Source organism: Pagrus major, chromosome 17 (assembly GCF_040436345.1).
Source record: "Pagrus major chromosome 17, Pma_NU_1.0".
Classification (NCBI taxonomy): domain Eukaryota; kingdom Metazoa; phylum Chordata; class Actinopteri; order Spariformes; family Sparidae; genus Pagrus; species Pagrus major.
In genome coordinates, this window is record NC_133231.1 from 19,700,521 (window position 1) to 19,725,016 (window position 24,496).

Sequence of the window (24,496 nt, forward strand, 5' to 3'; positions counted from 1 at the left end):
TAGAAGAGGCACGGGGGAGTGTTTTTTCCAGCTCAGTATGAGTATGTGTCTTGTTAACAGTTGATTCAGAATTGAATTTCTCTTCCAATACTCGTTTCTTTTTTACACAGTGACTTTTTTAATCACCCTCTCACTCTCTACCAGAACCTCTTTCCCATCCTCTCTTGCCTCACATGTCATCTCTCTCCTCTTCTTCGTCAGGAGGTAAAATGCCACCACGCCTCCGACTACCGCTAAACTGAGGGCCAGAATCACAAATCCCAGTACCAGTAAGTGAGAGGTTCCTTCTCTGAAGTGGTTCAGCTGGTCCCACAGCCCCACAGCTACGCAACTAATGCCAATGAGAGTTCCCCAAAACCCAAAGGCCAGCATACAGGATCCACAGGACAGCTCGACGCCGCCGGTCATCACGGTGATGCCCGCCACTGAGACGACCCCTCCCGGTAAGGTCACTGTCTCAGATTTTGGGTCGTAGGTGACAGTAGACGTGACGTCTGATAGAGCTGAAGGATCAAGCGTTTCCATCTTGGTTGTCATGGTTGGTTTTAATTCCTCTGTCAGATAACCAAAAGTGTTTTTGTGAGCAGCTTCTTCTTCTTCTTCTCTCTCACTCCTACAACATCACACACAAACCCGTTAACATTTTGTTTCCTCTTTTTTTTTAACATCCCCTTATGTAGCTTTCAGTTTGAAACAAATCACCTGATCCCGAGTCCCAACTCTTTATTGAAGCTATACAGTATGATGAACAGTACACCATTGCATGAAAGGTCTGCGTGATTTACACATTAACTTTGAGAGCCATATTGAGATTTACAGTTCGTATTGATAACATTTTTATGTAGACAAATCAATAAAAAAACAAAAAAACATCTACAGATCTTATGGAAAAGGTGTAGAATAAAAGTATCTCTTTTCCTTAAAAACATTATTATGATCGTGATTTAATATATTTACAATCTTTGTCGGGGCCAAAATGATTGTTTTGTTTAATTCTGTGTAAAAGTTCTTGGTTTCAGTTTCTAACAAGGTTTGCGAGCCAGTAGTATAACACATAGTATCATGTGGTATCCTTGTTTCGTCAGCATCAACAGTAATTGCTGGCGGTGTTGTGATGTGATTGCAAAGGGAGAGGGAGATTAAATTCCACATTAAGTGGCTGAATGTTATCAATAGCACCTCCAAAGGTAAAACATGTATAATATGACCAGAATTCAAAGGTGGTGAGGGTTAGGCGCCGAAAATATCGGGGACAGCAGTGTCAGCCGCATGAGCTGCCCACTATATTCTTTGCTGTAGATATCTCTGGCTGAAGCTAGCTGCCATTAGCTTATTAGCTCAGATAGCCTACCCCGTGTTGTGACCTTGTGCCTTCTTATTGGGCATCAACCTCGCGTTTGAATGTTGCATTGTTGAAAAAATACACTGGGATAAATGAACGCTTGAAACTACAGGGGCCATCAGGTCGCCTCTTACAAAGCTGGTTAGCATGCTAACTTCAGTACACATCTCTGCAATGTAGTACATAGACGTATTTGACATAATGTCAACACTGCTGTTTATTCACATTCTGTTAATAATCTCAGTTCATTTTTTTTTTTAAACTAAGAATCTGGCTACATTTCACACACTGCCCCTTTAAAATACAAGTATGTGGGATGAACAATGTTTGGGCGATGGAAAAGCTGAAACTGAATCCTCATGAGATTTTAAAATCGGTCATTTGAATGGCAAACAGCCAAAATAGCATTTCTAGTATTTCTACTAAACTGAATGAAGATAAAGAGGAAGGGAATTACATGTGAGATACAAATACAAGGGAGATCTTATTTCTGTGGACTCTCCCGTTGGAACCAACAAATACTGGAGGCTAAGTTAAACTATTATTGCCTTCACTTCAGTAATTTGCAATACGCCTTAACATAAACCTTAGTTTCTTCAACCCATTGGTTCCATGTCAGGCCCCTTAAATGTATAAATTCAAAACTGAAATCAAGATGAGTCTCCTATTCATAAGATTTCTCTGCATTTTAATCCACTGGATAGACGAGAAGATGAAAGAGTAGGACACGGGTTGGTACGTAATTGCTATGTAAATATTGATAACTTAAGAAAAAACAGAATGTTGTATTTTATAAAATGTCTGGCGTTGCTTACCTCAGCGTTGAATCAGGAGCTTAGATGTCAGTGGAAACTGTGTCAAATGAAGATCCTTGTGCCAGTGATTTTAAGTGAAAGCCTAAAAGTACTGCAGACTCTCTCTCTGGACAATGGGTGCAGAAATGGGAGCAAGGGGCCCCAGTGCTCTTACCTTTATCATACACGTCACAACCTCAGGCCTCACAAGATGGTGGGCACAGTTGTCGAGATTGTTGTCATCATTTGTTTGTTCCTCTCTTTCCTTGTGTTCAGTAGGAAGCTCTCATCTGTCATTAAGCCTCATTATGACCCATTACCAGATATTTATCTAGGAACAACTCCCTTCCTTTTTTCCTCTCTCTTTCAGTCTTAAGATTTGAGCTGTGTCCGACCAAGGCATTGTTTGGGCTGAGAATGGATTTTTTCCTTTTTTAAAACAATTTCCTGTTCAGCATTCCCCTTTCTCTGGTGTCTCTGGTGGTGAGTTTTAGGAGTAAGAAAAAAAACATCTTACTTCTAAAACTTTGTGGTGTGAGATGTACTATTGAACCTTGTGACTAACTTGAAATATGAACAGGAGTGAACATGACTCAGAGTTCTCTGTTACAAAGGAAATGTCTCATAATTCACAGTGTTTTTGGGCCGTTCATTTCTGAAATATGTGGAAAAACTAATTGCAGACACGCTCTGTGTTTACTTGGTCCTGTTACGAAGTGCCTGACCTGCCCTGCCGACAGTGAGTGGGGCAGATTTGCAGCCTCTATGTCAACGCTGACGTTTAGCTGGCTCCCAGGATGGTGCTGTAACACAGGTGAAGTTTGATACTGCCAGTTAATCGGCTGAAATGCTGACAAGCCAACTGGGACGTTGCCAGTGGAGAGTCACAGTTTTAAATGCAGATATTTTTAGAAGTGTTGATTTCTACTATTTACAAACATTCACCTGTTACTGCAGCATTTTCTATACATAAATGTCTGCAAAAGAAATAAAGAAATAAAGAAATAAATAATAATCATATTTAATGTTGCGAAGAAATGTGAGAACAGCCTTCTACAGTATAAAAACATAATTTCATTATTGTGTCATCAGTGGGCTTTTAGATTATGCGTACACATCCACGTTACATGTTTCCTCACCTTGTCCACAAGGAGAAAAACATTTCAAAAGTGACCGCAAATCCTCGCTCGCTCCAGCTCGAGCAATTAGTCGAGCCGAGGGTACAGGTCAGATGTCAGGGATTGATTTGTGAAGAGGAGGGGGTAATTCTATTGGCCACGGCACTCACAGGATGATGATGATGGTAATTGGCTAAGGATTGGTTGGATTGGGTGGGACGGGGCGGGGCATTAGTAATCCAATAGATGGACTCACTGAGCATATTTATGGAGCAAAGAAAATCCGGCTGCAAAAAGCAAAGACGTGAGTGATAAACAAAGTGTGTTTGAGAAGCGCTACTAATGCTGCTTCCATCAATGTACACACCCTTATGCAAACCTGTAATACGTAAAGTCTTATACACGCCCCCATCTCCATGCTCGGTCAGTCAGAGACAACAGTTAAGACAATAAAGATAATACATGCTGACGAAAACAAAACAGGCTTGACGTAAATGTGTCAAGAAGTAATATACAAAGGCCCAGAGGACTACAACTGAGTTCACTGGGTGGAAATGAAGTGTGTGTGTTTGTGTCCGTCAGGGTGTAAAACATGACGCTTTCAGTGCATGAGACAATAATTTGTGGAGGGAAAAGTCAAAGGCTAAAATGAAGAAGAATTTGGCAGTCCTCCAACAAAATCATAATTTGGGAACATAAGAAAAGAGGGACGACACTTCTAAACAGTTAGTCCAGCAAAACAAGCTGAAAAGAGAGCGACATCACAGCTCAGGGAGGACAGGAAGGAGGTCAGGAGAAAGATGGCAGTGGCGATGACGTGAGGGGCGTAGGTGGGATTGAAGGTAAAGGTGGGCCGGAGAGGGAGTTAAACTGCCTGGACAGATGGCAGTCTCGAATTAGGTGTCACTGGTCACCTAAACCCATTGAAAGTTCACTACTGAAATAGCAGATATGCTCCTGGAGAAGCTAAAGTTAGCTTTGAAAAAAAAACCCAACCTGGACCATGTTAACAAAGTTTCCTGGAAAATGTTTATCTGATGGCCAGTTTACGAAAGTAATGTTTAAGTTTTTATCATTTTGTTACTTTCAAATTGATCTTATTGCTATTATTCAGTGAAGTGCATGAATCTCTGTTGATTGATTAAAGTTGAGTTATTAAGTAAGTAAGACCATGAACTTATTTGATGCACTACCACAAGGTGTAACTCTCATGACTTTAATTCTCACTGTTTATAAGTCATGTAACAGAGAAGTGAACCCAACACTGTAGATCCTTCTAGACGTCCTGAGAGAGAAAATTAGGATTCAGGGGCTCATTTTAGTCACGAGCTCAGCCACCCTAAATCCCGTATTAACAGAATTATCCCAGTCGTCCACGGTAGGAGTGTGTTTCCCCCAGCCCTTCTTATCTCTCACTGTCTTACTGCTCAGACAGACGCTCAATACTCCAGCTAGCATCTGCCCGCGCTACACACAGGTAAGCTTTTCTTACATTGCTGATCATCCTCACAATGTGATTTACTGAGTAGCATGAGGACATTTAGGATTTCATAAGTGGACTGCATATGACCATATGTGTCATTTTTTGTCACTTGCAGGGTTTTTCTTTGGCCTCCAACATCAACAGAAGACGTCAAGCCAGCAGTAAACAAGAGAGAAGTTCAGGTGGCACAGGGGAAGAAGAAACTCACTTGCCGGTGAGTTTGTCAGAGAGACACGTTACTAAGACACTGAAAGCAACGACAATGGGAAATTCCACCAGCAGCGCGTTATCAAAGGAGATCCTGGAGGACCTGAAGCTCAGCACCAAATTCACTGAAAATGAAATCAGCCAGTGGTACGAGAACTTCCAGAAGCAGTGCCCGACGGGACGCATTACACCAGAAGAGTTCGAGCAGATTTACAGCCGCTTCTTCCCTGAGAGCGACGCCAAGAGCTACGCTAGACATGTGTTTCGCTCCTTCGACACCAACGACGACGGCACTTTGGACTTCAAGGAGTACATCATTGCACTGCACATGACCTCCACTGGGAAGACGACCCGAAAACTGGAGTGGGCCTTCTCGCTGTTTGATGTGGACAAGAACGGATACATCAACAAGACAGAAGTGACGGAGATCTGCCAGGTGAGTGGAGGAAGTAGTGATATTGATGAAAGGATGAGACACTTTGTAGTGAATGGTGTCCACTGATGGTACAGAGTGATTATGTATCTTGTTTTAAACATTTTGCCTCTTCAGATAGAGATTAATATCCGAGCATTTATCTTCTTTTATAGGGGCGGTATAAAACTATGTTGACTTTGAGTGCCAAAGAGAGAAAGGCTGTTTCATTTTACCATAACGTTCATCTTTATTGCTGCTATAAACATACAATATCAGAAACTCAAGCTGTCCTGTTGCTTATATTCCTCGGGGAAAGGCTTTATTCTAAGCCACAACAGAAAGATAAAATAAGGGGATTACTTGCCATCATGCAATACAATAGCCCTGTAGTGAATACTACTTTTTACGAGTATACTCAGGTTTTTTTTTTTTTTAAAGTTTGAGGTGTTGATTTAACTGCTCATTTTTGAGGCAATAGTTTTGGAAAATTATTGTTTGACTGCATTATATTGTCAATTTTTCTTCCTATTTTTTGCCCACTTCCTTTTAAGATCCATGTAAAATGAGTTATTAAAGAGTGACCATCCCTCTCATGGTGCAGTATGTAGGTCTCAGTACTAATTACCAGCCCAATTAGCCAGCCTTTTTGAGCTCCAAACTCCCGATAATCTCTGTGATTACAGGTTTAACTCTTAGACAATGTAGGCTGTCCTATTCTTAAGTAAGGCTACTCCATTAGAGGGGCTGCCCATCATCCTTGATTCTAATCCATGTTTCTTTTTTAGTGCACTTTGGACTATTAGATTAATTGATGCTAATTACTGTAAATTAATTGTCATCCATTGTGTTCATACAATCAGAACTCAGTGTGATGGAGGTTGTAAAGTTTTAAGACAAATGAAACAGAATTGTAAGAGGTTTAGACAGATCAGCTGAGGATCCAGCTGGCATTGTAATGGGATTTCATTCCTGGCCAACTGGCCCCAGTCCACTTGCATCATGTTTGCAACCGCTGCACAAAATAGCTACATTTTAAAGCCACTCTGCCAAAAGTTCAGCAACCTATGACAGAATCAGACTCTGTGGGGAGAAGTAGACAAAACCAGATCTGCTATATGCACAGAGGCTAACATCATTATTACATAAAGATAATCCAGTGATATCTGCTTTCATATGTGGGTCTGAAGCGGGAAATAAGTGAGTGAGGAAGGCCGGAGGAACCACTATTAGTTTAGTCTAGTACAGTATACTACTCTGATACAGATGTGGTTTCATTTTTTTTATAACTGACCAGAAACAACTTGTACTCACAGTGTGAATCTATACAGAGCAGAGGGGCAAGATGGAGGGACAGTCCAGGGAGAACACAGATGACATCTTGGTGTTTGGCCTGTGGCCTGAGTCTTGGCACTAATCCATGTTAATCTAGGTGTCTTAAATGTGGGAGATGAGTGCTTCCTCCCTAAGTGGGACACACACTTAAAGACCTGAACCTAAAGTGTACAGTCATGTACAATCTGCTGGATTCCAAGTGGCCCACTGCAGATTAACTGTCTCTGAAGATGACACACAGGCCTGAACGTGCTGCCGGCGGCTGTTTGATTATTAATTTTGGACACAACTAGTGGATTCCCAACTTGTATGCATTGTTTATATGTAATTTGTGATGGCCATGCCCCTTAGGATTGCTCTTGCTGCATTGAGTAAGCAGATCAGTTGTCATGCAGGGATTGCAGGCTATATTTTGTGTAAGATTTTAATTGTAGGCTACTTGCTTTGTCTGTTTTCAGCTAAATTGCACAAAGTATCCAGTGGTTAATAGTAGTAATCAGATCATGAGGAGAAAGTCTCTTTGTTATTGTGAAGTTGTTTTCCATCAGAAGCTCGATGAACCACGTGCATATACAAAGCACTAATTAACTAAAGAGGGCTGTGAGCTTCACTTGCCCTGCAGGCTACATCCTTCGTGGCTTGTACACATTTGTTTTATGTGCTCTGTTGACGTTCCATACATTATTTGTGAGAGAAATAATAGAGCATTCATCACTGATCTTTATACCCAACCCCCCTCTCAGGCCATATTTAAGCTGATCCCCAAGGAGGAGCAGATCAAGCTACCACAGGATGAGAACACACCCGAGAAGAGAGCCAACAAGCTGTGGTCTTACTTCGAAAAGAAAGACAACGGTGAGGAAAAAAAAACAACACACATGCAACGTATGCAAATACATTCTGAACCAGTGGTGAATGAAAGGTCACTGTGTTCTTAACAGTATGTACTTATGTTAGAGAGAGAGAGAAAATCGGCGTAAGCTCTTACTACCTTTCCTCAGCAGCTGTTCTTACATCCTGTACCGTAGATTACATCTCACAAGCAATAAATCCACCTGGGGCTCACATCCCCAGTTACAGCATCACTTGTGTCATGCAAGCTTTATTAAGCATGCAGCATCCACAGATCATGAAACCTCAAGTGACTCCACTGCATCGCATGCTACCGACACACAACCAGACAGGAGATAAGACCAGATGTCTTAGATAAGTCATTATTCAAGCTCATGTTGACCCCACGCTGTATGTCATGTTCACCATATTTGCCGCACTGTAACGTCTCTTGCTTTGTCTTTGTCCCCTCACAGAGCGACTGGCTGAAGGCGAGTTCATCAAAGGAGTGATTGAAAATGAGAATGCGATGCGTCTTATCCACTACGAACCAATCAAGCAATAACTCACTCCTGTTTAAGCCCCCCTCACCTTCTTTCTCTCATTAGACTCTTTCTTCCACTCATCCTCTCTGTGTAAATACTCTTCTCCTCAGTGTCTTGCTCGCACCAACTTTTCAGTTTATGTCATGTAATTGTTTTACCGATGTTTGTCAATGAATTCATATCAAATAGAGGATAAAAGAGGCCAATTGCAGCATAGTGTGTCAAAAAGACAGAAGATTCATGGTGACTATGTTGACGCAATACATAATATACAGTTAATATATATATATGAAGAAAGTGTTTGATAAATATTGTCCTATTGTTAACTGTTGAAATGGTTCAAATGGAGTTTTGGCTCTGGAAAATTCATGTTATTAATTAAAATTATAATATAGTATCATACTTGACTGTTAGCTCTTTTTTTTTACAGAACTGGAAATGTCTTAAAGAGGTCCTAGCTCTCAAGTGTTGTACTTTATTTACTGTACAATAAAAAATAAAGGTTTTCTCATACATCTGTGCTGTGAAAATCAATTTATTAATCTTTCCCAAAAAACATCAAATTCTCCTTTGACCTAGAAACATACTGTTTAATAAAATGCTGCCGGTCGACAGAAGTTTTCAATTGTATCCAACCAGGACAGTAAATCCAGGATTATCCCAAATGTATAACCAACAGATATTTAAAGGAAATGTAAATACCAGAATGTATAGTGTGTATTATCCGTTGAGAAACATGTATTTCCCTGAAAGTTTCACGTTTTAAGTGCAGATTGTTTAAGTGTGCGCACGCTTGCGTTTCTTTCCAACTCTTATTCCAACCCCCCACAACCCGCCTCCTCCTCTCTCCATCTCCATCCCCTCACATGCCTACCATCTCTCCTCGCTCTATTCCTCCTTCGTTCCATCCAACTCGGGATTACTGGTTTACACATAATCTTCTGTTCAACATCAGAGAGCAGACTTTTCAAAATCTCTGTAATCTTTCTATCTCTATGTGTCTATCTTATGGGTTTGTCTGTGCATCTGCAGAGAGCGGCTGTGTTTGTTGTTGTAGCTTCTGTGTGCATCCAGATGCCGCATCTGTCAAAAGTTTGTGGCGAGACGCGTTGAATGTCCCTCTCAGAAAAATGAGAATATGTCGTCCGATTACTCTAAAGGACGGGCTGGAAACATCCATCCTGTCTATGCAATGAAATGCTCATTGACATGTCCTGATACATTGCATGTTAATATATAAACAATAAAACAATATAAACATGTATTTACACACAGAGACATCTACTTTCCTACCATGAGGCACTGAGAAATACCCAGAAAACATACATGTCATACATTGCAGTCCTCACAGTCTGATATGTATTGATTTCACACTCCTTCACGTGCAGTTAGAAAGTCCCAGCTTCATTATAAAATGTAAGAAAAGAAAATCAGGATCCGTTTGCTCACACTGATCCTCCTCCAACATGGCAGCAGTGTCTTTCCTTTTTTCAGTTTTCAGCCCTTTTAGTTGATGGATATAAACGGCCCTCTAACAAGGTGAATCAACTCGATCCATTGCCTCTTCCATCTCATCCATCTCCCTCTCGCAGTCTTCACACCCCTCTGGCCCACAGCCTCCTACCAAAACCAGCGTTGGTACGTCCCCATTTCCCACTCCGACCACACTGCCATTCGGGGCCCACGCCACGTCGATCATGCCATCCGGACACTGCAGCAGGCCGCTGACAGAGTAGAGCCCGCCGCCTGGAACAACCTCGTCATAGGCAGGAGCATGAGTGGCGGCTCTCGCTTCCTCCAGACGGAGCCTCTGTCTGCGACGGAGCTCGATGATGGTCTTCGTGTAGGAGTTGAGTGTGACCACAGCGGCCCCCATACAGCAACTGAAGGACACCCAGGCGAGGCTGAAAACAGAGATTAAGAAGGAGTGCAACATATCAGCAAAGCCTGTATATGACAAGTATTTCATGTACATCCTTGTATGATACAGGTTTATATGCTGACACCTACGCAAATGACCATCCGTAGTCCCAGGACTGAGGCCTCCAGTCTTTGGGGCCCACAATGACCGTCATCTGAAATACTGTGGTGTACATCATATGGGCCACCATCCCAAGAAGACCTACGTAGGGGAGGAAACCAACACAAACCGGGCAGAACAGATCTCATAACTCAGTCTAGAAAACAAAGATGACCATGCAAATAGAGAGTGACATATGGCGAAGGTGGTAGATATAAGACAGGGCTGCCTAAAGTGCAGCCTGGGGGCCAAAGCTTGCTGGCCATATGGTTCAAATTAGCCTTTCTAATAGTAAAAAAAGTACAATCTTTTACATTTTGAGAAGCAAAATGCTCTTTAATTGTGTAGGATCATTGTGAGTAGAAAGTCAGCAAATAAAGGGAAATTATCCTTGCACCATTTTGCATCTCAACACAAAGGGGTGCTTGCTTTTTCCCCAATTAAAGGATAACCCACCAATTTTACACATTAAGGTGTGTTTACAGGTTACAGGAAGCTGCATGTAATCTGATAAATTGCCTTCAGTGATGTCTAAGGTGGCCAAGTTGCATTGTGGGTAATGTAGGCGCCAGGATTTCAAGAGGAAGAACATTGCATGGAATAAAAAAAGGCAATATCTCTGATCTGGATTTTGTTTTTAAACGGTCTTCAATGAGTCCAACAGTGTTATAGGAGTACAATGATAGAGCCATGGACTGCTTTTCAAAACCTGTCACCTACATTACCCACAATTCAACGTAGCCACTGAGTGACATCACCGAAGGCAATTTACAGTATCAGATTACATGCAGCTTCCTCTGGAGCCACGAAAGGCTTTATACTCCTAACACGTGTCAAATTGGTAAAGTCACCTTGACGTTTCAGGGGAAAGTTTTGAGGACCTCTCATATAAAGTATTGTAAAACTGAAGGACACACTAAGTCTCACCTGATAATACAGTGCAGATGGCTGCGTAGGCATTGATTTTTAGCGAGTGCATCTCTTTATGGGAACACAAGACTTCCAGCCACATCAGTAAGAAGCCCATCCCCAGCAGCCCGATGTATGTAAACTCTGAAACAACTGACAGCCAGAGCACACCTGCAACATTTGGAAATACATACACAATTTACACACATGCATCCATGTAGAAAACAAAATAATTTTTTATATTTCGGCACAGGACTGATGAACAACTCACCTTGAGTGTCTCCAGGTGTTAACTCTATAAAGCTTCGACATTTCTCCCCTACAGATATGAACGAAAATGAGGATATAACAAACATTCTTAAAGTTTGAATAAAAAGAATTTATGGAAACCTGAAATAAATAACAATCCATGAAAAGTGCAACAGTATAACTAATAATGTGACTAGCTGCAAGTGTGTTTGTGTTACTGGACGTGTGCTTGTTGTTCTCACCATCACTGTGTTTCTCGCAGCTTTCCCAGAAACCGGTGTGGAAGTATCTGAAAGCAAACTTGTCTTCTCCCGTCTCCCAGATGTAGTGAACGGCATTGGCCAGCTGCCTCTGTCTGATCTTGGCCAGCTCGTCTCTCCTGGCTGGAGACAGTGTGCGGTTGTAGGGATTCTGAGTGGGGCTCTCTGTGTGACGGCACAACAGGACGATAGTGAGAAGAGCAAGTCAGGTACATTTTTGTAGCTGCAAAATCCGCGATATGGATAATGGAGCAGAACCAAAAATGCACTGGGTGGATCGTATTTTTAGACATAGAGACACCAATACATTCGTTCTCACATGCATCTATGGGAAATCTACATATGCACAGGATGAATATCATACAAATATCAAACAAACACAGGATTGCTCTCAAAAACACAAACGTACAGCAGCCTACAAACATATTCATGCCTCACAATCAAATGACAAACACACACTTTTGCATGCAGGTGTGTGTTGATTGAGAATCAGGCTACAGGGGGTGTAATAGGAAGAGTTATGGATGCAGAATATTGAGCGCAAAACACCTGAAAGTCTGCTCATCACACCACTGCCTCAAAAGTAACACGCCTCTGTGCTTTGCAGTCACATGTAGGTTTTGTCAGCCCACGTGTGTGTGTTTGTAAATCTGGGAGACTTAAATCCACCACTGTAAAGGTATATCTTGATCAAAGTTGATTCCTTTATACAGTAAGAGCTGTTAATCTCAGTGTGGATTAAGCATATCTGTTGAGAAATTAAAAACCAGGCAGCAGGCAGTGTAAACCTCTTCTCCGTGCAGGAATAAACATTTGGAGCTCCCCTCACACCCCACAGATTAATACTAAGCCATAGTTACGTTTACTGTGGGGCCAAGGTATGGGCAAAAAGAGATTAAAAAACCTCAAACCAAGGACAATCACTTTCTAACGGGGGGAGAAGTTAGTTTATCCAGTCAGATTAATTCAAGGTATTGTTTGTTATGCAGTTGCACGGAGCAAAGAACAAGAAATTCAATACTTGTGTAATCAGGTTCAACAGTCAAGGCCAAAATTTTGGAGAAGTCAACGTCAGAAAGACGTTTTTTATATCATCGGCACATTTTGAGAGACTTATGACGTGACGCACGATAACAAACTGACCGTATGCACTCAAACAGAGATGTGACATAATTCAGTATCTGCTTTATTTTGGAGGTGCTTAAAAAGCTTCTTCCATATCTGCAACTGATATCTTGCTGATAAATGCTGCGAGATGCAGTTCAAAGCTCCAGAAAAGGCTTATAAATAGAGTTTACTAAGTGTTTCTTATTTTTATGGTAAATATCTGATAATATGTTATCATGAAACCCTGAGACTTGACAATTAAAATGAAGTCCCAGAGCATCTTTAAACAACCATTCTGTCTGAAAAATGGTAACCTGAAGCTGTGATGGGACGTATCTGCTCAGTTACAGTGTTTGGGACTGTTGCAAAGGTCTAATGCCAAGAAAACATTGCATGACTGTTGACGTCAGGTCGGATGAATCCATGAAGTCATTTACGATAAATTGTGACACGCCCGTGAACGTGTTGGAACACCTATCGGGATGATTCACCCGGCAACTTTTTGTAGAGACTGTTCATGTGCTTGTGGTGGTTTTATCTACTTGCTCTTAGGCAGCAGGAGGGAAACTCGACGTTGCCTTATTTTGCTTTGGTTGATATTTTAAAATACTCTATTTAACAGTTCGGAACATGACAAAAATACATTTACTCAAGTACTGAGCTTGTACTTTATTGGAGTAAGTCTATTTTATGCAACTTTACACTCATATTTCACTGCATTTCAGAGGGAAGTATTGTATTTTTTATTCCAGGGCCTTTAAAAGGGCCTTTAAACAAAGACAGAGCTCTCGATGCGTGGAATAGCAATGTGCAAGTGTAGACATGGGTTTTAGGTTTACTTTGGAGCCATACGTTTACATCCTCATTTGTGAATATTAGAGCAAAGCAGGCTTATATTTGGAGTTGAACACCTTGTCCGTCTAGAAGTACAACAGTTCGAGAGTATTTGTCCAAAACAAAAAGTCAGTCAGATCTTTCTCTTCTAATTAAAATATCTTCCCCAACACTACATAGTGCACCTTTAATGCATCAATATTATTTTAAATGCCAGATTTTTACATATAACGGTGTACTTTTACACTATAGTATCACTTCTTTTACTTAAATAAAGGATCTGTATAGCTGCTATTAACACATCTGTTGTTATTTGCATCCTTGTTAGCTAGAAAAAGTGTTTTTACCTAAAAAATCCATGCAATGTGGCTGTTTATGAGATGCTAAACTCTGTGCATGACACCAATAATCTTCAAAACGTTCTGTCAAAGCATCTAGCTCATTTAGCTGAACAGTAATTGAACGTCTCCACCCTGCCTGCATATTTAAATGCGCTGTTCACAAATCTGGAAGAAGCTGTTTGCATAACGAGGGAGGGTGCACCTCAAGAAGTGAATATCAAAATATATTCATGTACACAAATGTGTGTTCAAGGGCCAGTAACAGCTGCAAATACAATAACGAGCATCAATAATGCAACAGAAAGTACATCAAACAAAGAGGTGAAAAGACAACGTCACATGACAGTACCTGTGGTGTAAGGCTCGCTGTTGTTCTGACCGCAGTTCTTCATTTTGACAGGCGACAGGCAGAGGGGCTTGACCACCTTGTGAGTGCCCTCACACCAGTAGGAGGTGCAGAGAGCCAGGATGGACAGGGCCAGAGCCAGAGTGGTCAAGGTCAGGGAGAGCAGGGAGCGAGAGCGACGGGACATACGCTCCAGCATGGCCACACAGGAGAAGAGGGAGGCAAGGGGGGAGGCCAGAGAGAGAGACAGAGAGATGGGGCGACAAACGGGACACTGCACGTGGGAATAAGACGAACAGGAAAGAAGGTGTGACTGCAGTCACAGATGGAGCCCAGAGGAAGGGACAGATGCTCTGAGGTGGTTTTAAACAGTGATGAGCTGCCAGGTTTAAACGGAAATCAGAGATAAATGTGATGTAACCGTACAGATAGAAGATGACAAAACACAGCTGACAAAACGATACTGTAAAGTCAGCGTGATTAAAAGAGGGGAAGATAAAGAGCGCGAGAGGGGAGGGAGCGGGATAAGATGCTCTTAAGTTGATACACGTGGGAAAGGACAGATGGAACCAAAAAAAATGAACAAGAGGGGATTTACGATGGGTCACAGTAGGAGAAAAGAGTGGGATGCAAGGACATAACAGTATGCTGGCCAGACAGCTTTAATGTGATATCCTGCTATTGATCCCTGTGGTGAATGATGTGGCCATACATCCCCTAACCTCAGCTATATAGACCCTCTGGTTTGCACTTAGTCAGTGTGACTATATCTAAAAAGCATGAGGTAATTTAAAAAAACTAGAATTTTGAATGGAAAGTTGTTCATCTAAAAGGGAAATAGAGGACATTCTTACATGAAATTCATCACCTGACAAGAAAGTGAAATTAAACGATTGATTGGGACACAAAAAGCTAAAAGCAGGGCGTCCATGTGGTGACATCTAACTTTGTTGAATGTCAGCAAGAGAGGGGTTATGGAGCTGTGTGCTCTCCTGTGGCCCCAGCTAATATCTCCCTGCTTCCCGATGAACACACTCAGGCCTGACCCTGCCGTTCATTATGAGCTCCACTGCTGGACCCTCTGAAGAAGACAAGAAGGAGGGGTGCAAAAAGAAGAGATTACGTTTTTTGATGAAATTATGGTTAAGCCACAGATCTAAATGAAATTTTTGCTAGTAATCCCTGATAATCTGCTTTAATCTGTTTGTGTTAGGTGTGTTTTCAGTGTGAAGTGAATTCTGACCATATCTGCTGTCTCTGTGTGTCTCTCATGCAATGTCTCGTCCTCAGCCCACCGTCCCTGAAACGCGACAGAACATCAGATGAGACGGAAATGTAGAATAAACCCTTCACACGGGGACACCAGAGCGGCTTCTGATATCTGTATGATGTTCACAAAAAATATACACAAGACTAAAGCAGACAACTAAAAAGGCAAACATTTTCATTGACAAAAAACTACGATCTATAAATCTGTTCATGAATTTTTATCTGTAAAATGATTTGTACAATATAACACAAAGAATAAGGCCAAACTAAATGTCTGATTTATGTAAAGAAACTATATATTTGTCCATGATTTTCAAAAGACCTGAACTCTGTATAAGTCAGGACATTTTTTCTGCTCAGCAAAAGGACAAGTTCACGTACAAATGACAATCCATTCATTATATACTCACCCTCATGTTGGTGAAAAGTTATTTAGTCCACAAAACATTTCTGGAACTTCGCAGCAAAACAGCGTTGCAGCATTCTCCTAAACGACTGAAGTAGATGGGGACTTGTTTTAAAACAACCTTAAAAAAACATAAAATGGCTCCATACAGCTCATCCAAGTCACCGCACACCCCAAGATCCCAGAGACTTGAATACACCCTATTTAAGATGAAATCTTCACTGAAATCACTGTAGCTGCTGAGCTAAAAGCACACACTCCATCTTACAATACAAGCTGTACTGAGTAATTTTATGTTTTTTCAAGTTTTTTTGTTTGTTTTTTTTGACATTATAAAACAAGTCCCCATCTACTTCAGGTTTTTAGGAGAATGCTGCAACGCTGTTTTGCTGTGAAGCTCCGGAAATGTTTTGTGGACTACAAATCATAACCCGACTTTCCATCCGCATGAGGGTGACAAGATCATGGCTTGAATTTTCAATTTTGGGTGAGCTTATCCTTTAACAATACACTTCTACCTCAGAGTCTTCCTACCATGGACAGCGTATTGAACATACAGTACAGTGTGATCGCTATAAGTTTGCAAAAGTTCACAGCAGGAACAAGTTGAATGCAGAGTAGTACATAGATTTTGCAACATTTATAAACATTCTAGCATGAAGAACACCAATATAACTTTTTGGTTGATTGTATGAGAAACCTGGAAATTGTTTGTTCAACAGAAAATGTGATAAACATGATTGTTTTCCAGATGCATTGACAGGTTTGTCTGTCTTGACAAATATTAATAAACTGATTAGAAACTGGACACACATCATTTGCCTCATTTAATCTGCATTAGCAAAATATCTGAGAGCTCCGTCTAAGTGCAATGCATATCTCAGTTACTTATAAGGCTGTAAGAATTGACTGTTTTGTATATCTGTAAAAAAACCACCAGTAAAATGCCCATTTTAATCATCTAGAGCTCTAAGATCAAATCTTCATATAACTTGTTTTATCTGAACATCAGTTCAAAATTCAAAGATCTTCATTTTACTACCATACATGACAGAAAAGGCATCAAACTTTTGTTTATCCAATAAAAAATGACTGAAACTATGACTGTTGTCAAACTAGCTGCTGATAAATTTAATGTCAATTGACTAATTATTCATCTAGTCATTTTAAATAATCTGCGACATGTACCTACCAAAGTGTTGTTTCTTGTCCCGTGCAGTACTTGAAGTCAAACAGGAAGTCCTACCACATGAAAGCCTTTTTCTTGCAGTCCTCTAAACCTACAATCCTCAGTTATCTCTGCCTTGTTTTGTTTTTTTATCAAAAAGCTCCTTAAGAACTTGAATTTAGTTGCTCCATCTTGGTTTTCTGCATCACTACCCTCTTCATCGTTTCCTCTCTGTATCTGTCACCAGTATTCCTCCTCCAGGATGAGCATCAGTGACCTTACCTCTCCAGTTGCTCTCCCCCCTTTAATCCTCCCAGCCAATAGTCGAACGGAGATGCAAGACTGGTGGAGCGACTGAGAGTCTGTCTCCATGCCACTCTACTCTTTTCTGTCTTTCTTGGGAATTTATGTCACAAACCCATCCTGAATCGTGTAATCCCTCTAAGTCCATCTGTTGCTGTAGTGCCCCCTCTCTTCCTGTGTCTGTCCCTTTTCAGAGGTGGTTCCTCCCTAAACCTTTAGCACCAGTTTAAGCTCCCCACCAAACTGACTTTCACTAGGTTTTCACTTATTACACTAAAAGTATAAAACTGTGGTCCAACATATCCATATGAATTGGCGTTGCTTTTTTTCTTGGTCCCCAATCAGCACTGGTGCTGTGCAGAGCCAAATCCTGTGCCCACTAAGTTAAGTGTTTATTACTGGGTGCCAAATGTGATGCCCTCAAAAAAACAGTGGAAACAGCTTTATACAGTCAGAATAATTTATTTACAAAATGTATGTACAGAAAAAACTGAGCAAAGCAAGCAAAAACATCAATGGGAGCATGTTTGGAGGATAAAATTAAGAGAGGTCGAGGTTCAAGATGGAGTTATAGGAAGCAGTTTAACCCCAGGCTTGAGATTTACAGTAATGTAAAACCAGCTTGCCATCGCTGCCAAAACACTGAAAAAGAGAAAAACACATACACTAAGTAAAATGTTAACTAAAACAGTAGACAGAGGATTGATGTGACAGTACAGCTCCAAAATCACGGTGTTGATATTGACCTGTCTGTCCACTGTGAATTCTGGACTTTGAGTTCTTTACTGTTACTTATCCAGACATTAATCACTGGCCAAGGATTTTGGCATGAAGCGTCCCTCTTATTGCTCCCTCTGCTGGACAACCCTCCACATCGCACAATCACTTCTATAGGCAGGCTTGATAATTACAAAGGTTTCTTTCTAATATTTCATTTAAGGCTAAGAGACTAGATCAATATGGTAAAGATATTTTGTAATACTGTGTTTAGTCTTCCAAATTACACCTGCTGAAGCCTGACTGGACAGAAGTTATCTGCTAGTGCATGTATATATTGTTAATACTGTTAATATTATTAAAAAAACTCACATCTGTAATCACTGATAAGGCTTTAAATTGACATTTTACTTACTGAATAAAGTTTGTCTTGGCAGGTAGTCTAGCAAATGTGAATAAACTTGTCTTTTGTGTGCACATGGATTACAATTTTATTTGGAGGTGTGGTTTTTGTTTGTGTGTGTGTAAGGTCCAGTTATTAACTTTTTCTGAGCTTTCAACAATATCTTGTGGTCTTTATCAGTGAATAGAACTGGAAATCAAACATCTGTTTGTTGATGATGCGATTAAAAACAAAGCAAAGCCAGTAAGTGAACTTGTGGAGCCAATACGTACCGTTTCCATGGTCAAGAATTAGCTTTTACACACATTTTACGTCGATAACAAAATGGAAGACAGATGTGACTACTGTTCATCTGCTGTTTGTCTCTCTTTGAGATCATATTTGCTAAGTAGTAAGCTAGCTAAGTACACAACACACTACAGTAACAGTTCATTAAAACAGGTGTTTATATGCACTCACATCAAAGAGGACTCCTACATCTTGATCCGGTGAGGGGGCAAAAGACTGGTTAACATAAATGAACTGGAGAGAAAAAACAAATGCAGATGCAGTTAGACATAAAGAATTGAAGAAAAAAAAGAACTGTCCGAGTCATAATTTTGGGGAAAAAAAAGGTAGTGGACAAACTTCATCCTTACCAGTTGTTCAGTGGCATCAAGCTTGAGGAAGCGAGAGATGAACTGAGACAGGGACTGTACTGTCCTCCCCCTGTCCACCGCCCACTTCTTTGTTTTCATGATAGGAGTGTCTCCCACAGCCTTCAGCAACACGTCAACTATCAAAATGGAGAACACAGAAAGTGAAAGTGCTATTATGGGGAATTTCTGGAATAGTGTTCATCCACTGACACATAACTGACATAAAAATTTTGATCCTTGGGGTTTTGCACAATTTGATAGCATAGCCTGCAATTCTTTTGTTCAATATTTCCTTCCCTTTAATCACTTCTGATATGCATTTGAATTAATTTAATTTCCTGATTTTTATTATATAAAATGTGAATTAATAAAAAGCGGCTGTGTGAAGTATACCTTGTGCATCATTTAGGAATTAAATTAATCATTAAAGATCTATGTTTCCAATCTTATCTCGCTCTGATCTAATGTTCAAGTTGTCGCTCAAGTTTTGAACACGTTTTACACATACTGTATTACAAAGTCCATCTTATTCTCATATACTTGACATGATGAACTACAGTCATTATGCAGGTGTCATTTATTTACTGGTATTTATTTTTGTTTGCTGCAATGTGGTTACTTTTACTTTCAATCTGAAGACTCGGGAATATTAATAGATCTAAAGCAGAAGTTTGGCCAGATAATTGTGTAAAGATTGTGCTATACATTGTAGCAGCTGAACTGAATGTGAGGGTTTCATCTTAGGGTTGTATATAAAACAAAAACACTTTGACATGAATGACTTCGTTATTTGGCAAAGTAGCCAAAATTGTTTTTATGAAGTAACTCTGAAACAGAAAGCCAGCCTTCTCACATAGCTCTCTAATGAAAATGTAAAATGGAGAGTATTTCTTGCAATATCTGGCCAAACTTATCCAAAACTTGAAATAAGATATTTACAATAAACTAGTAAGGTTGTGACAGTTTGACAGTTATAAGCTAACCAGAGTTTGTTAGCTTATCCGTATTAACTTATTCGTATGTACAAGACATGTAGTTGCTATTGTCATTAGCATAGCATATATTTGACAGATAATGAAAAAAACCAGCCTCTCTGAAGACGTATGTATCCTATAACACCAAAAAGTTGATATGTTGCCTTCATAAACATTAGCATTAGCTTTAGCCATTCCCTAAACCGGTAGTACCACAAACTCAACGTTAATTGGCTAAACAGGAAAAAAGCGGCATTCCTATTGGCCAGAATCTCTGTCAATTTTCCACACGTCACAAACCCGGAATTGTTTCCAATCGCACTTCAACAACAGTCATCGTAAACACATATTATCCGCTATCTCAGGCGAATTTTCGATATACCACGCTCGCTTACTTTTTAATTCAGTTTTTTTCTTCTCTTCATTTGTTGTCGAGTCGTCTGTCGGTGGCTGTGACTCTTCTTTTTGCGTTTCTGTCGGAGACTCTGCATTGTCAGACATCTTCAGGTGACTACTCTCAGTTATTGTTCCCACCCACCAGAGCTAGCAAGGCGATTCGCCGCCAACTCCGTCTGCTATTGGCTCAAAGAAACGTCAATCACTAGAACACGCGATTCTATTGGTCAATGCGCTTCTGGGGAAGGCTGTTGAACTTGTGTGTCCTCTTAGCTACATGCTAGGTTAGTTATTATTTTCCTGACTGGAATATATTTGTTAATAGCATAATTATTTCCTAACAAATTCAGCTGGTTGTCTATTTGATTAAACTTGTGTTGGCCTGTTCTTGTTAAATTTTGAATGCATTCTTACTCTTTCACTTGCTCGTACAGTAGGTAAATTTTTGCTGGTTTACAAATACACAGGTGTCGTCACATGGGACATAACAAGTTAATGTAACCTGACGGGTGAACTTTCTACAGCCTTGTTGAACCTGTCACCCACTTCTCCTCCTCACAGTCGGACTATTCAGGCAACAAAAGTAAGTCTGTGTCTTGTGTTAAAGTTGTGTTTACGTCAAATGTCGCTCCAGTTCATTTGTGTTTGCATGCAACAACATGGAGGATATATTTCGTACAAGGAAATTAACCTCTCTCCTACTAAAGTAGGACACACAAATGTGTGGAAAAACATACTGTGAAGGACAGTCCACCAAGTGTTACTGATCAAAGCTTCAGGGCTATTTTTAATGTTAAGTTGTTAGTCAACCTTGCATCTATCTAAATATGTCTTACTCTACAATCTGTACTTTTCTGTGACCTTGTCCTTGCAGTGGCAAAGATTGGCAGACTCTCCACCAAGGATGCAGTGCTCCTCCTGTGTGACATGCAGGAGAAGTTCAGACCCAACATCTTCCAGTTCACCAACATCGTCAGCAATGCAGCCAGGCTGCTCCAGGTTGGAAATACTCACCTCCACACACCTGTGTCACTCACCAACAGAGGTGGTACACATATTCCTTACTCAAGTGAAAGTAAGAAAGTACAGGCTCAGAAATGTACTCAAAGTATAAAAAATAAAAAGTATCCCTCTGAAGGACATCTCTACTGGTCATTTCTCTGCAAAACTAAAAGAACCTCACGTCATATTAATCTAATTCACAGACTATTAAATTTAAAGGTAGAATCAGTACGATTTGTCCGAGGTGTTCCTAAATGCATCACAAAGATATCTGATTGTTGGGTTTCATTCCCAGGATGTCAAATACTGAAATCTACAGGATCTCTGCAGATACGAGACACTAACACTCCTTTTCTCCCCATTCTCTCTCTGTCTTTGAAAATGTAAGGAGTAGAAAGTACAGATATTGTGTTAAAATGTAGGGAGTAAAAGTAAAAAGTTAACACTTAGGCAAAGTACAGATACCTGACAAATCTACTTAATTATGGTAACAAAGTATATGTACTGTGTTACTTCCCACCTCACCAGTTTATCATTCTCAGAAAATAATAAAAATATTGTCTGAGGCTTTCTTATATTATAATGATAAATTATGTATAAATTATTTTAACACATCTAATCAAATCTGCCTGCTCTCTCCTCCTTCTCACAGGCCAGTCGTGTTCTGGGCATCCCCCCCATTTTGACAGAGCAGTACCCTAAAGGCTTGGGCCCCACAGTACCTGAGCTGGGAGCAGAAGACCTGAAAGCTCATGCTAAGACGTCATTCACCATGATGATAGAGGAGGTGCAGAAGGAGCTGGAGGCTCTGGGGAACCCCAAACAGGCCATACTGTGTGGAATAGAGGCACACGCCTGTATTGCTGTAAGACCACATCATTGCTTCTGCAGTTTAGCTATTGAAATGACATTATATTCTTCTCAACATTAAAAAAGACTAGGTGATGATGTGACAGATGATTATTAAGCTATTATGAAATTATTAGGTAATGTAATGTAATGTAATTACTCTGTTCTCTGTGTCTGTTAATGATTCAGGACCTCTGCTTGTCTTTCCCACAGTGCACAACTTTTGACCTGCTTGAAAAGGGAATAGAGGTTCATATTGTGGCTGACGCCGTCTCATCCAGGAGGTATCTGCGTATTCTGTTTTGCATTGTTATCACCTGCATTAAATATAGATTTGTTCCTCTGTGTGTGGAAACTGTATACGTGTGTGTTACTGCTTTTGTGTCTCCCTCCACAGCCAGACAGACCGTTTGTTTGCTCTGTCCCGACTGAAGCAGAGCGGAGCTTACCTCACCACCACAGAGGGTGTTCTGCTGCAGCTGGTCCAGGACGCTAAACACCCCAACTTCAAGGAGGTGCTTACTACAGCTGCTCTCTTTCACTACATTGGTCTGGATTTCATGGGGGTGGAGGAGACAAGTCCTCCTTTATAAAAACATGAAAGTAGAAGAGGACTTTTTTTTTTTTACGAACTATTGCCTGAGAGCCTGACTGCATTATTTTATTATAGAAAACAGAAAATAATATAGCAATATTTTTAGGCTATATCGCGATACACTATATATCTTGATATTATGAAATCTCTTCAAAATGCTAAGAATGGGTGGCAAAGTCTAATATTATGATATTTTTGACTACAACAATATTGTAGTGGTACTTTCACAAAATATTAACATAGTGAGATTTTTTATGAGAAATCCATCAGTAACATGGATATAAGACTAAGTGGGTAAAGACAAATATAGAACAAGATGAACAGTCTGAACACTTATATCATGATATAACAATATACAAAATCTATGATGATATACAGTATAGTCTCATATCATGATAAGGATATAATATTGATATATTGCCAAGGCCTGTTTTTATTAGATTTTTGTTTTTTATCTGACGCCTGAATTTTGTGTTCTTCTTTACATAAATAAAGACATTTTCACTATAAATTGATGCAGAAAAAATTCCAGAAAGCGGGAAATTAAATGTTTGATGCTTAATATATTAACCCCCCTGTGTTGAAACAGAGTCTATGCCCTGATGAACTCCTGATTGACTTTTGTTTGTTTAGATGTGTCAGAAATACAAACCTGGCTGTAGACTGCTGTCAGAGACACTGCAGTCTAAAGACAACCGCTTCAGGGCTGCCAAAAATACACTGCCTACAACAAATATCACTGATACTGTTGAAAAGTGACTTTATAGGGTGCTCAGTGATGGAATGTAACTAAGTACTTTTACTTAAGTATTGTACCTAGTATGGTACTTTTCCTTTAATAGAGTATTTCCATTTTTCTGCTACTTTATATTTACACTCTACTACGTTTTAGAAGCACATCTTGTTCTTTTACTCCAATACATTTATTTGATAACTTTAGTTACTAGTTACTTTACAGATTACATGCTGCATCAGAGCCAAAGTAGCACATTTCATAGTATGCAGTATGTACACACATGTTAATGTATGTATAATGTACTTTTACATATACTTTTGATGCAGATTGATCAGATACTTTTACTTTTTCTGTGTTTTACTTGAGTACTATTTGCATGATTTAAAGTTTACCAAAGTAATAATTTCAACACAATCTTTACTTTTACTCAAGTATGACATTTGGGTACAGCACTGAGGGCGCTGAAGGGAGACTTCCTACTGCAGTGATCAAACCCACATGTTGCACATTCTTTTAAAAGTAAAGCGGACACGCTGCTCTTGCAAACATGCCAAAACATATTCTTTCCACTTTATTTACAGATCCAGAAGCTGTTGGCCCACCCGTCCCCTGACACTGGCCTCCTCGCCTTCTTCAGCAACATGTAGGAAGATCGTCACCTGTCATTCTGTTACACAGACCCTCCCTACGAGTTCACTGCTTCCAACATCCTGTTAAAGTGCATCAATAAAGTGACGCTGCTACCCTAAATGTGTATTACTGTGCCTTTGTGTCCAAGTTCCTGAAATGGTTTCAGGTGAAACTGAGTGGTTATTCCTCTTTTTGTACCGCCTGATGAGCCCACAGCTGCAGAAGCTTCCACTTCAAGCTGAAGAGGTGGGACCAGTTCACAGAGGCGGGCGCAGAG

General features: G+C 40.2%; 5 protein-coding genes across 9 annotated transcripts; 2 read left to right on the top strand and 3 right to left on the bottom strand.

Annotated features, from left to right (window-relative positions):
- Nucleotides 1-102: 102 nt before the first annotated feature.
- LOC141012121 (uncharacterized) lies at nt 103-537 on the bottom strand. Its single transcript, XM_073485523.1, has one exon. The coding sequence runs from the start codon at nt 535-537 to the stop codon at nt 103-105; it is 435 nt and encodes a 144-aa protein (XP_073341624.1).
- Nucleotides 385-8,580, top strand: rcvrn2 (recoverin 2). 5 transcript variants are annotated; one of them, XM_073485520.1, is made up of 5 exons: nt 399-443; nt 4,686-4,731; nt 4,853-5,380; nt 7,435-7,546; nt 7,999-8,580. In XM_073485520.1, exons 3-5 carry the CDS (start codon nt 5,000-5,002, stop codon nt 8,085-8,087), a joined length of 582 nt encoding a protein of 193 aa, XP_073341621.1. In that variant the 5' UTR covers nt 399-443; nt 4,686-4,731; nt 4,853-4,999; the 3' UTR covers nt 8,088-8,580. The 5 variants fall into 5 exon arrangements, with proteins under 5 accessions (XP_073341622.1, XP_073341621.1, XP_073341620.1 ...); XM_073485521.1 differs by lacking the exon at nt 4,686-4,731 and having other exon boundaries at nt 385-443; XM_073485519.1 differs by having other exon boundaries at nt 411-443; nt 4,686-5,380.
- Nucleotides 8,581-9,598: 1,018 nt separating this feature from the next.
- Nucleotides 9,599-14,332, bottom strand: LOC141012423 (germ cell-specific gene 1-like protein). Its single transcript, XM_073485900.1, has 6 exons — nt 14,137-14,332; nt 11,488-11,670; nt 11,268-11,315; nt 11,015-11,167; nt 10,078-10,189; nt 9,599-9,971 (listed from the first exon to the last, which is right to left on the bottom strand). The coding sequence occupies exons 1-6, from the start codon at nt 14,330-14,332 to the stop codon at nt 9,599-9,601; spliced, it is 1,065 nt and encodes a 354-aa protein (XP_073342001.1).
- A 3,389-nt stretch (nt 14,333-17,721) lies between these two features.
- On the bottom strand, nt 17,722-20,535 carry atg12 (ATG12 autophagy related 12 homolog (S. cerevisiae)). Its single transcript, XM_073485602.1, has 4 exons — nt 20,407-20,535; nt 19,038-19,174; nt 18,859-18,921; nt 17,722-17,921 (listed from the first exon to the last, which is right to left on the bottom strand). The coding sequence occupies exons 1-4, from the start codon at nt 20,510-20,512 to the stop codon at nt 17,862-17,864; spliced, it is 366 nt and encodes a 121-aa protein (XP_073341703.1). The 5' UTR covers nt 20,513-20,535; the 3' UTR covers nt 17,722-17,861.
- Nucleotides 20,536-20,604: 69 nt separating this feature from the next.
- On the top strand, nt 20,605-24,339 carry isoc2 (isochorismatase domain containing 2). The gene is made up of 7 exons (XM_073485601.1): nt 20,605-20,691; nt 20,875-20,990; nt 21,282-21,406; nt 22,062-22,274; nt 22,472-22,542; nt 22,656-22,773; nt 24,171-24,339. Coding segments are annotated over exons 2-7 (594 nt in total). The 5' UTR covers nt 20,605-20,691; nt 20,875-20,989; the 3' UTR covers nt 24,237-24,339.
- The last annotated feature ends 157 nt before the right edge of the window (nt 24,340-24,496 follow it).

Coding starts and splice junctions, on each gene's coding strand:
- LOC141012121 (XM_073485523.1), bottom strand. CDS start 537: ATGACAACCAAGATGGAAACGCTTGATCCTTCAGCTCTATCAGACGTC.
- rcvrn2 (XM_073485519.1), top strand. CDS start 4,820: ATGACCATATGTGTCATTTTTTGTCACTTGCAGGGTTTTTCTTTGGCC. Junction 5,381..7,434: donor AAGTGACGGAGATCTGCCAG/GTGAGTGGAGGA, acceptor CCCCCCTCTCAG/GCCATATTTAAGCTGATCCC. Junction 7,547..7,998: donor CTTCGAAAAGAAAGACAACG/GTGAGGAAAAAA, acceptor GTCCCCTCACAG/AGCGACTGGCTGAAGGCGAG.
- LOC141012423 (XM_073485900.1), bottom strand. CDS start 14,332: ATGCTGGAGCGTATGTCCCGTCGCTCTCGCTCCCTGCTCTCCCTGACC. Junction 11,671..14,136: donor CAGCGAGCCTTACACCACAG/GTACTGTCATGT, acceptor GCCGTCACACAG/AGAGCCCCACTCAGAATCCC. Junction 10,190..11,014: donor CATCTGCACTGTATTATCAG/GTGAGACTTAGT, acceptor TCCCCTACGTAG/GTCTTCTTGGGATGGTGGCC.
- atg12 (XM_073485602.1), bottom strand. CDS start 20,512: ATGTCTGACAATGCAGAGTCTCCGACAGAAACGCAAAAAGAAGAGTCA. Junction 19,175..20,406: donor GAAAAAAACTGAATTAAAAA/GTAAGCGAGCGT, acceptor CCATTTTGATAG/TTGACGTGTTGCTGAAGGCT. Junction 18,922..19,037: donor TTGATGCCACTGAACAACTG/GTAAGGATGAAG, acceptor TTTTCTCTCCAG/TTCATTTATGTTAACCAGTC.
- isoc2 (XM_073485601.1), top strand. Junction 22,543..22,655: donor GACGCCGTCTCATCCAGGAG/GTATCTGCGTAT, acceptor CTCCCTCCACAG/CCAGACAGACCGTTTGTTTG. Junction 22,774..24,170: donor AACACCCCAACTTCAAGGAG/GTGCTTACTACA, acceptor CTTTATTTACAG/ATCCAGAAGCTGTTGGCCCA.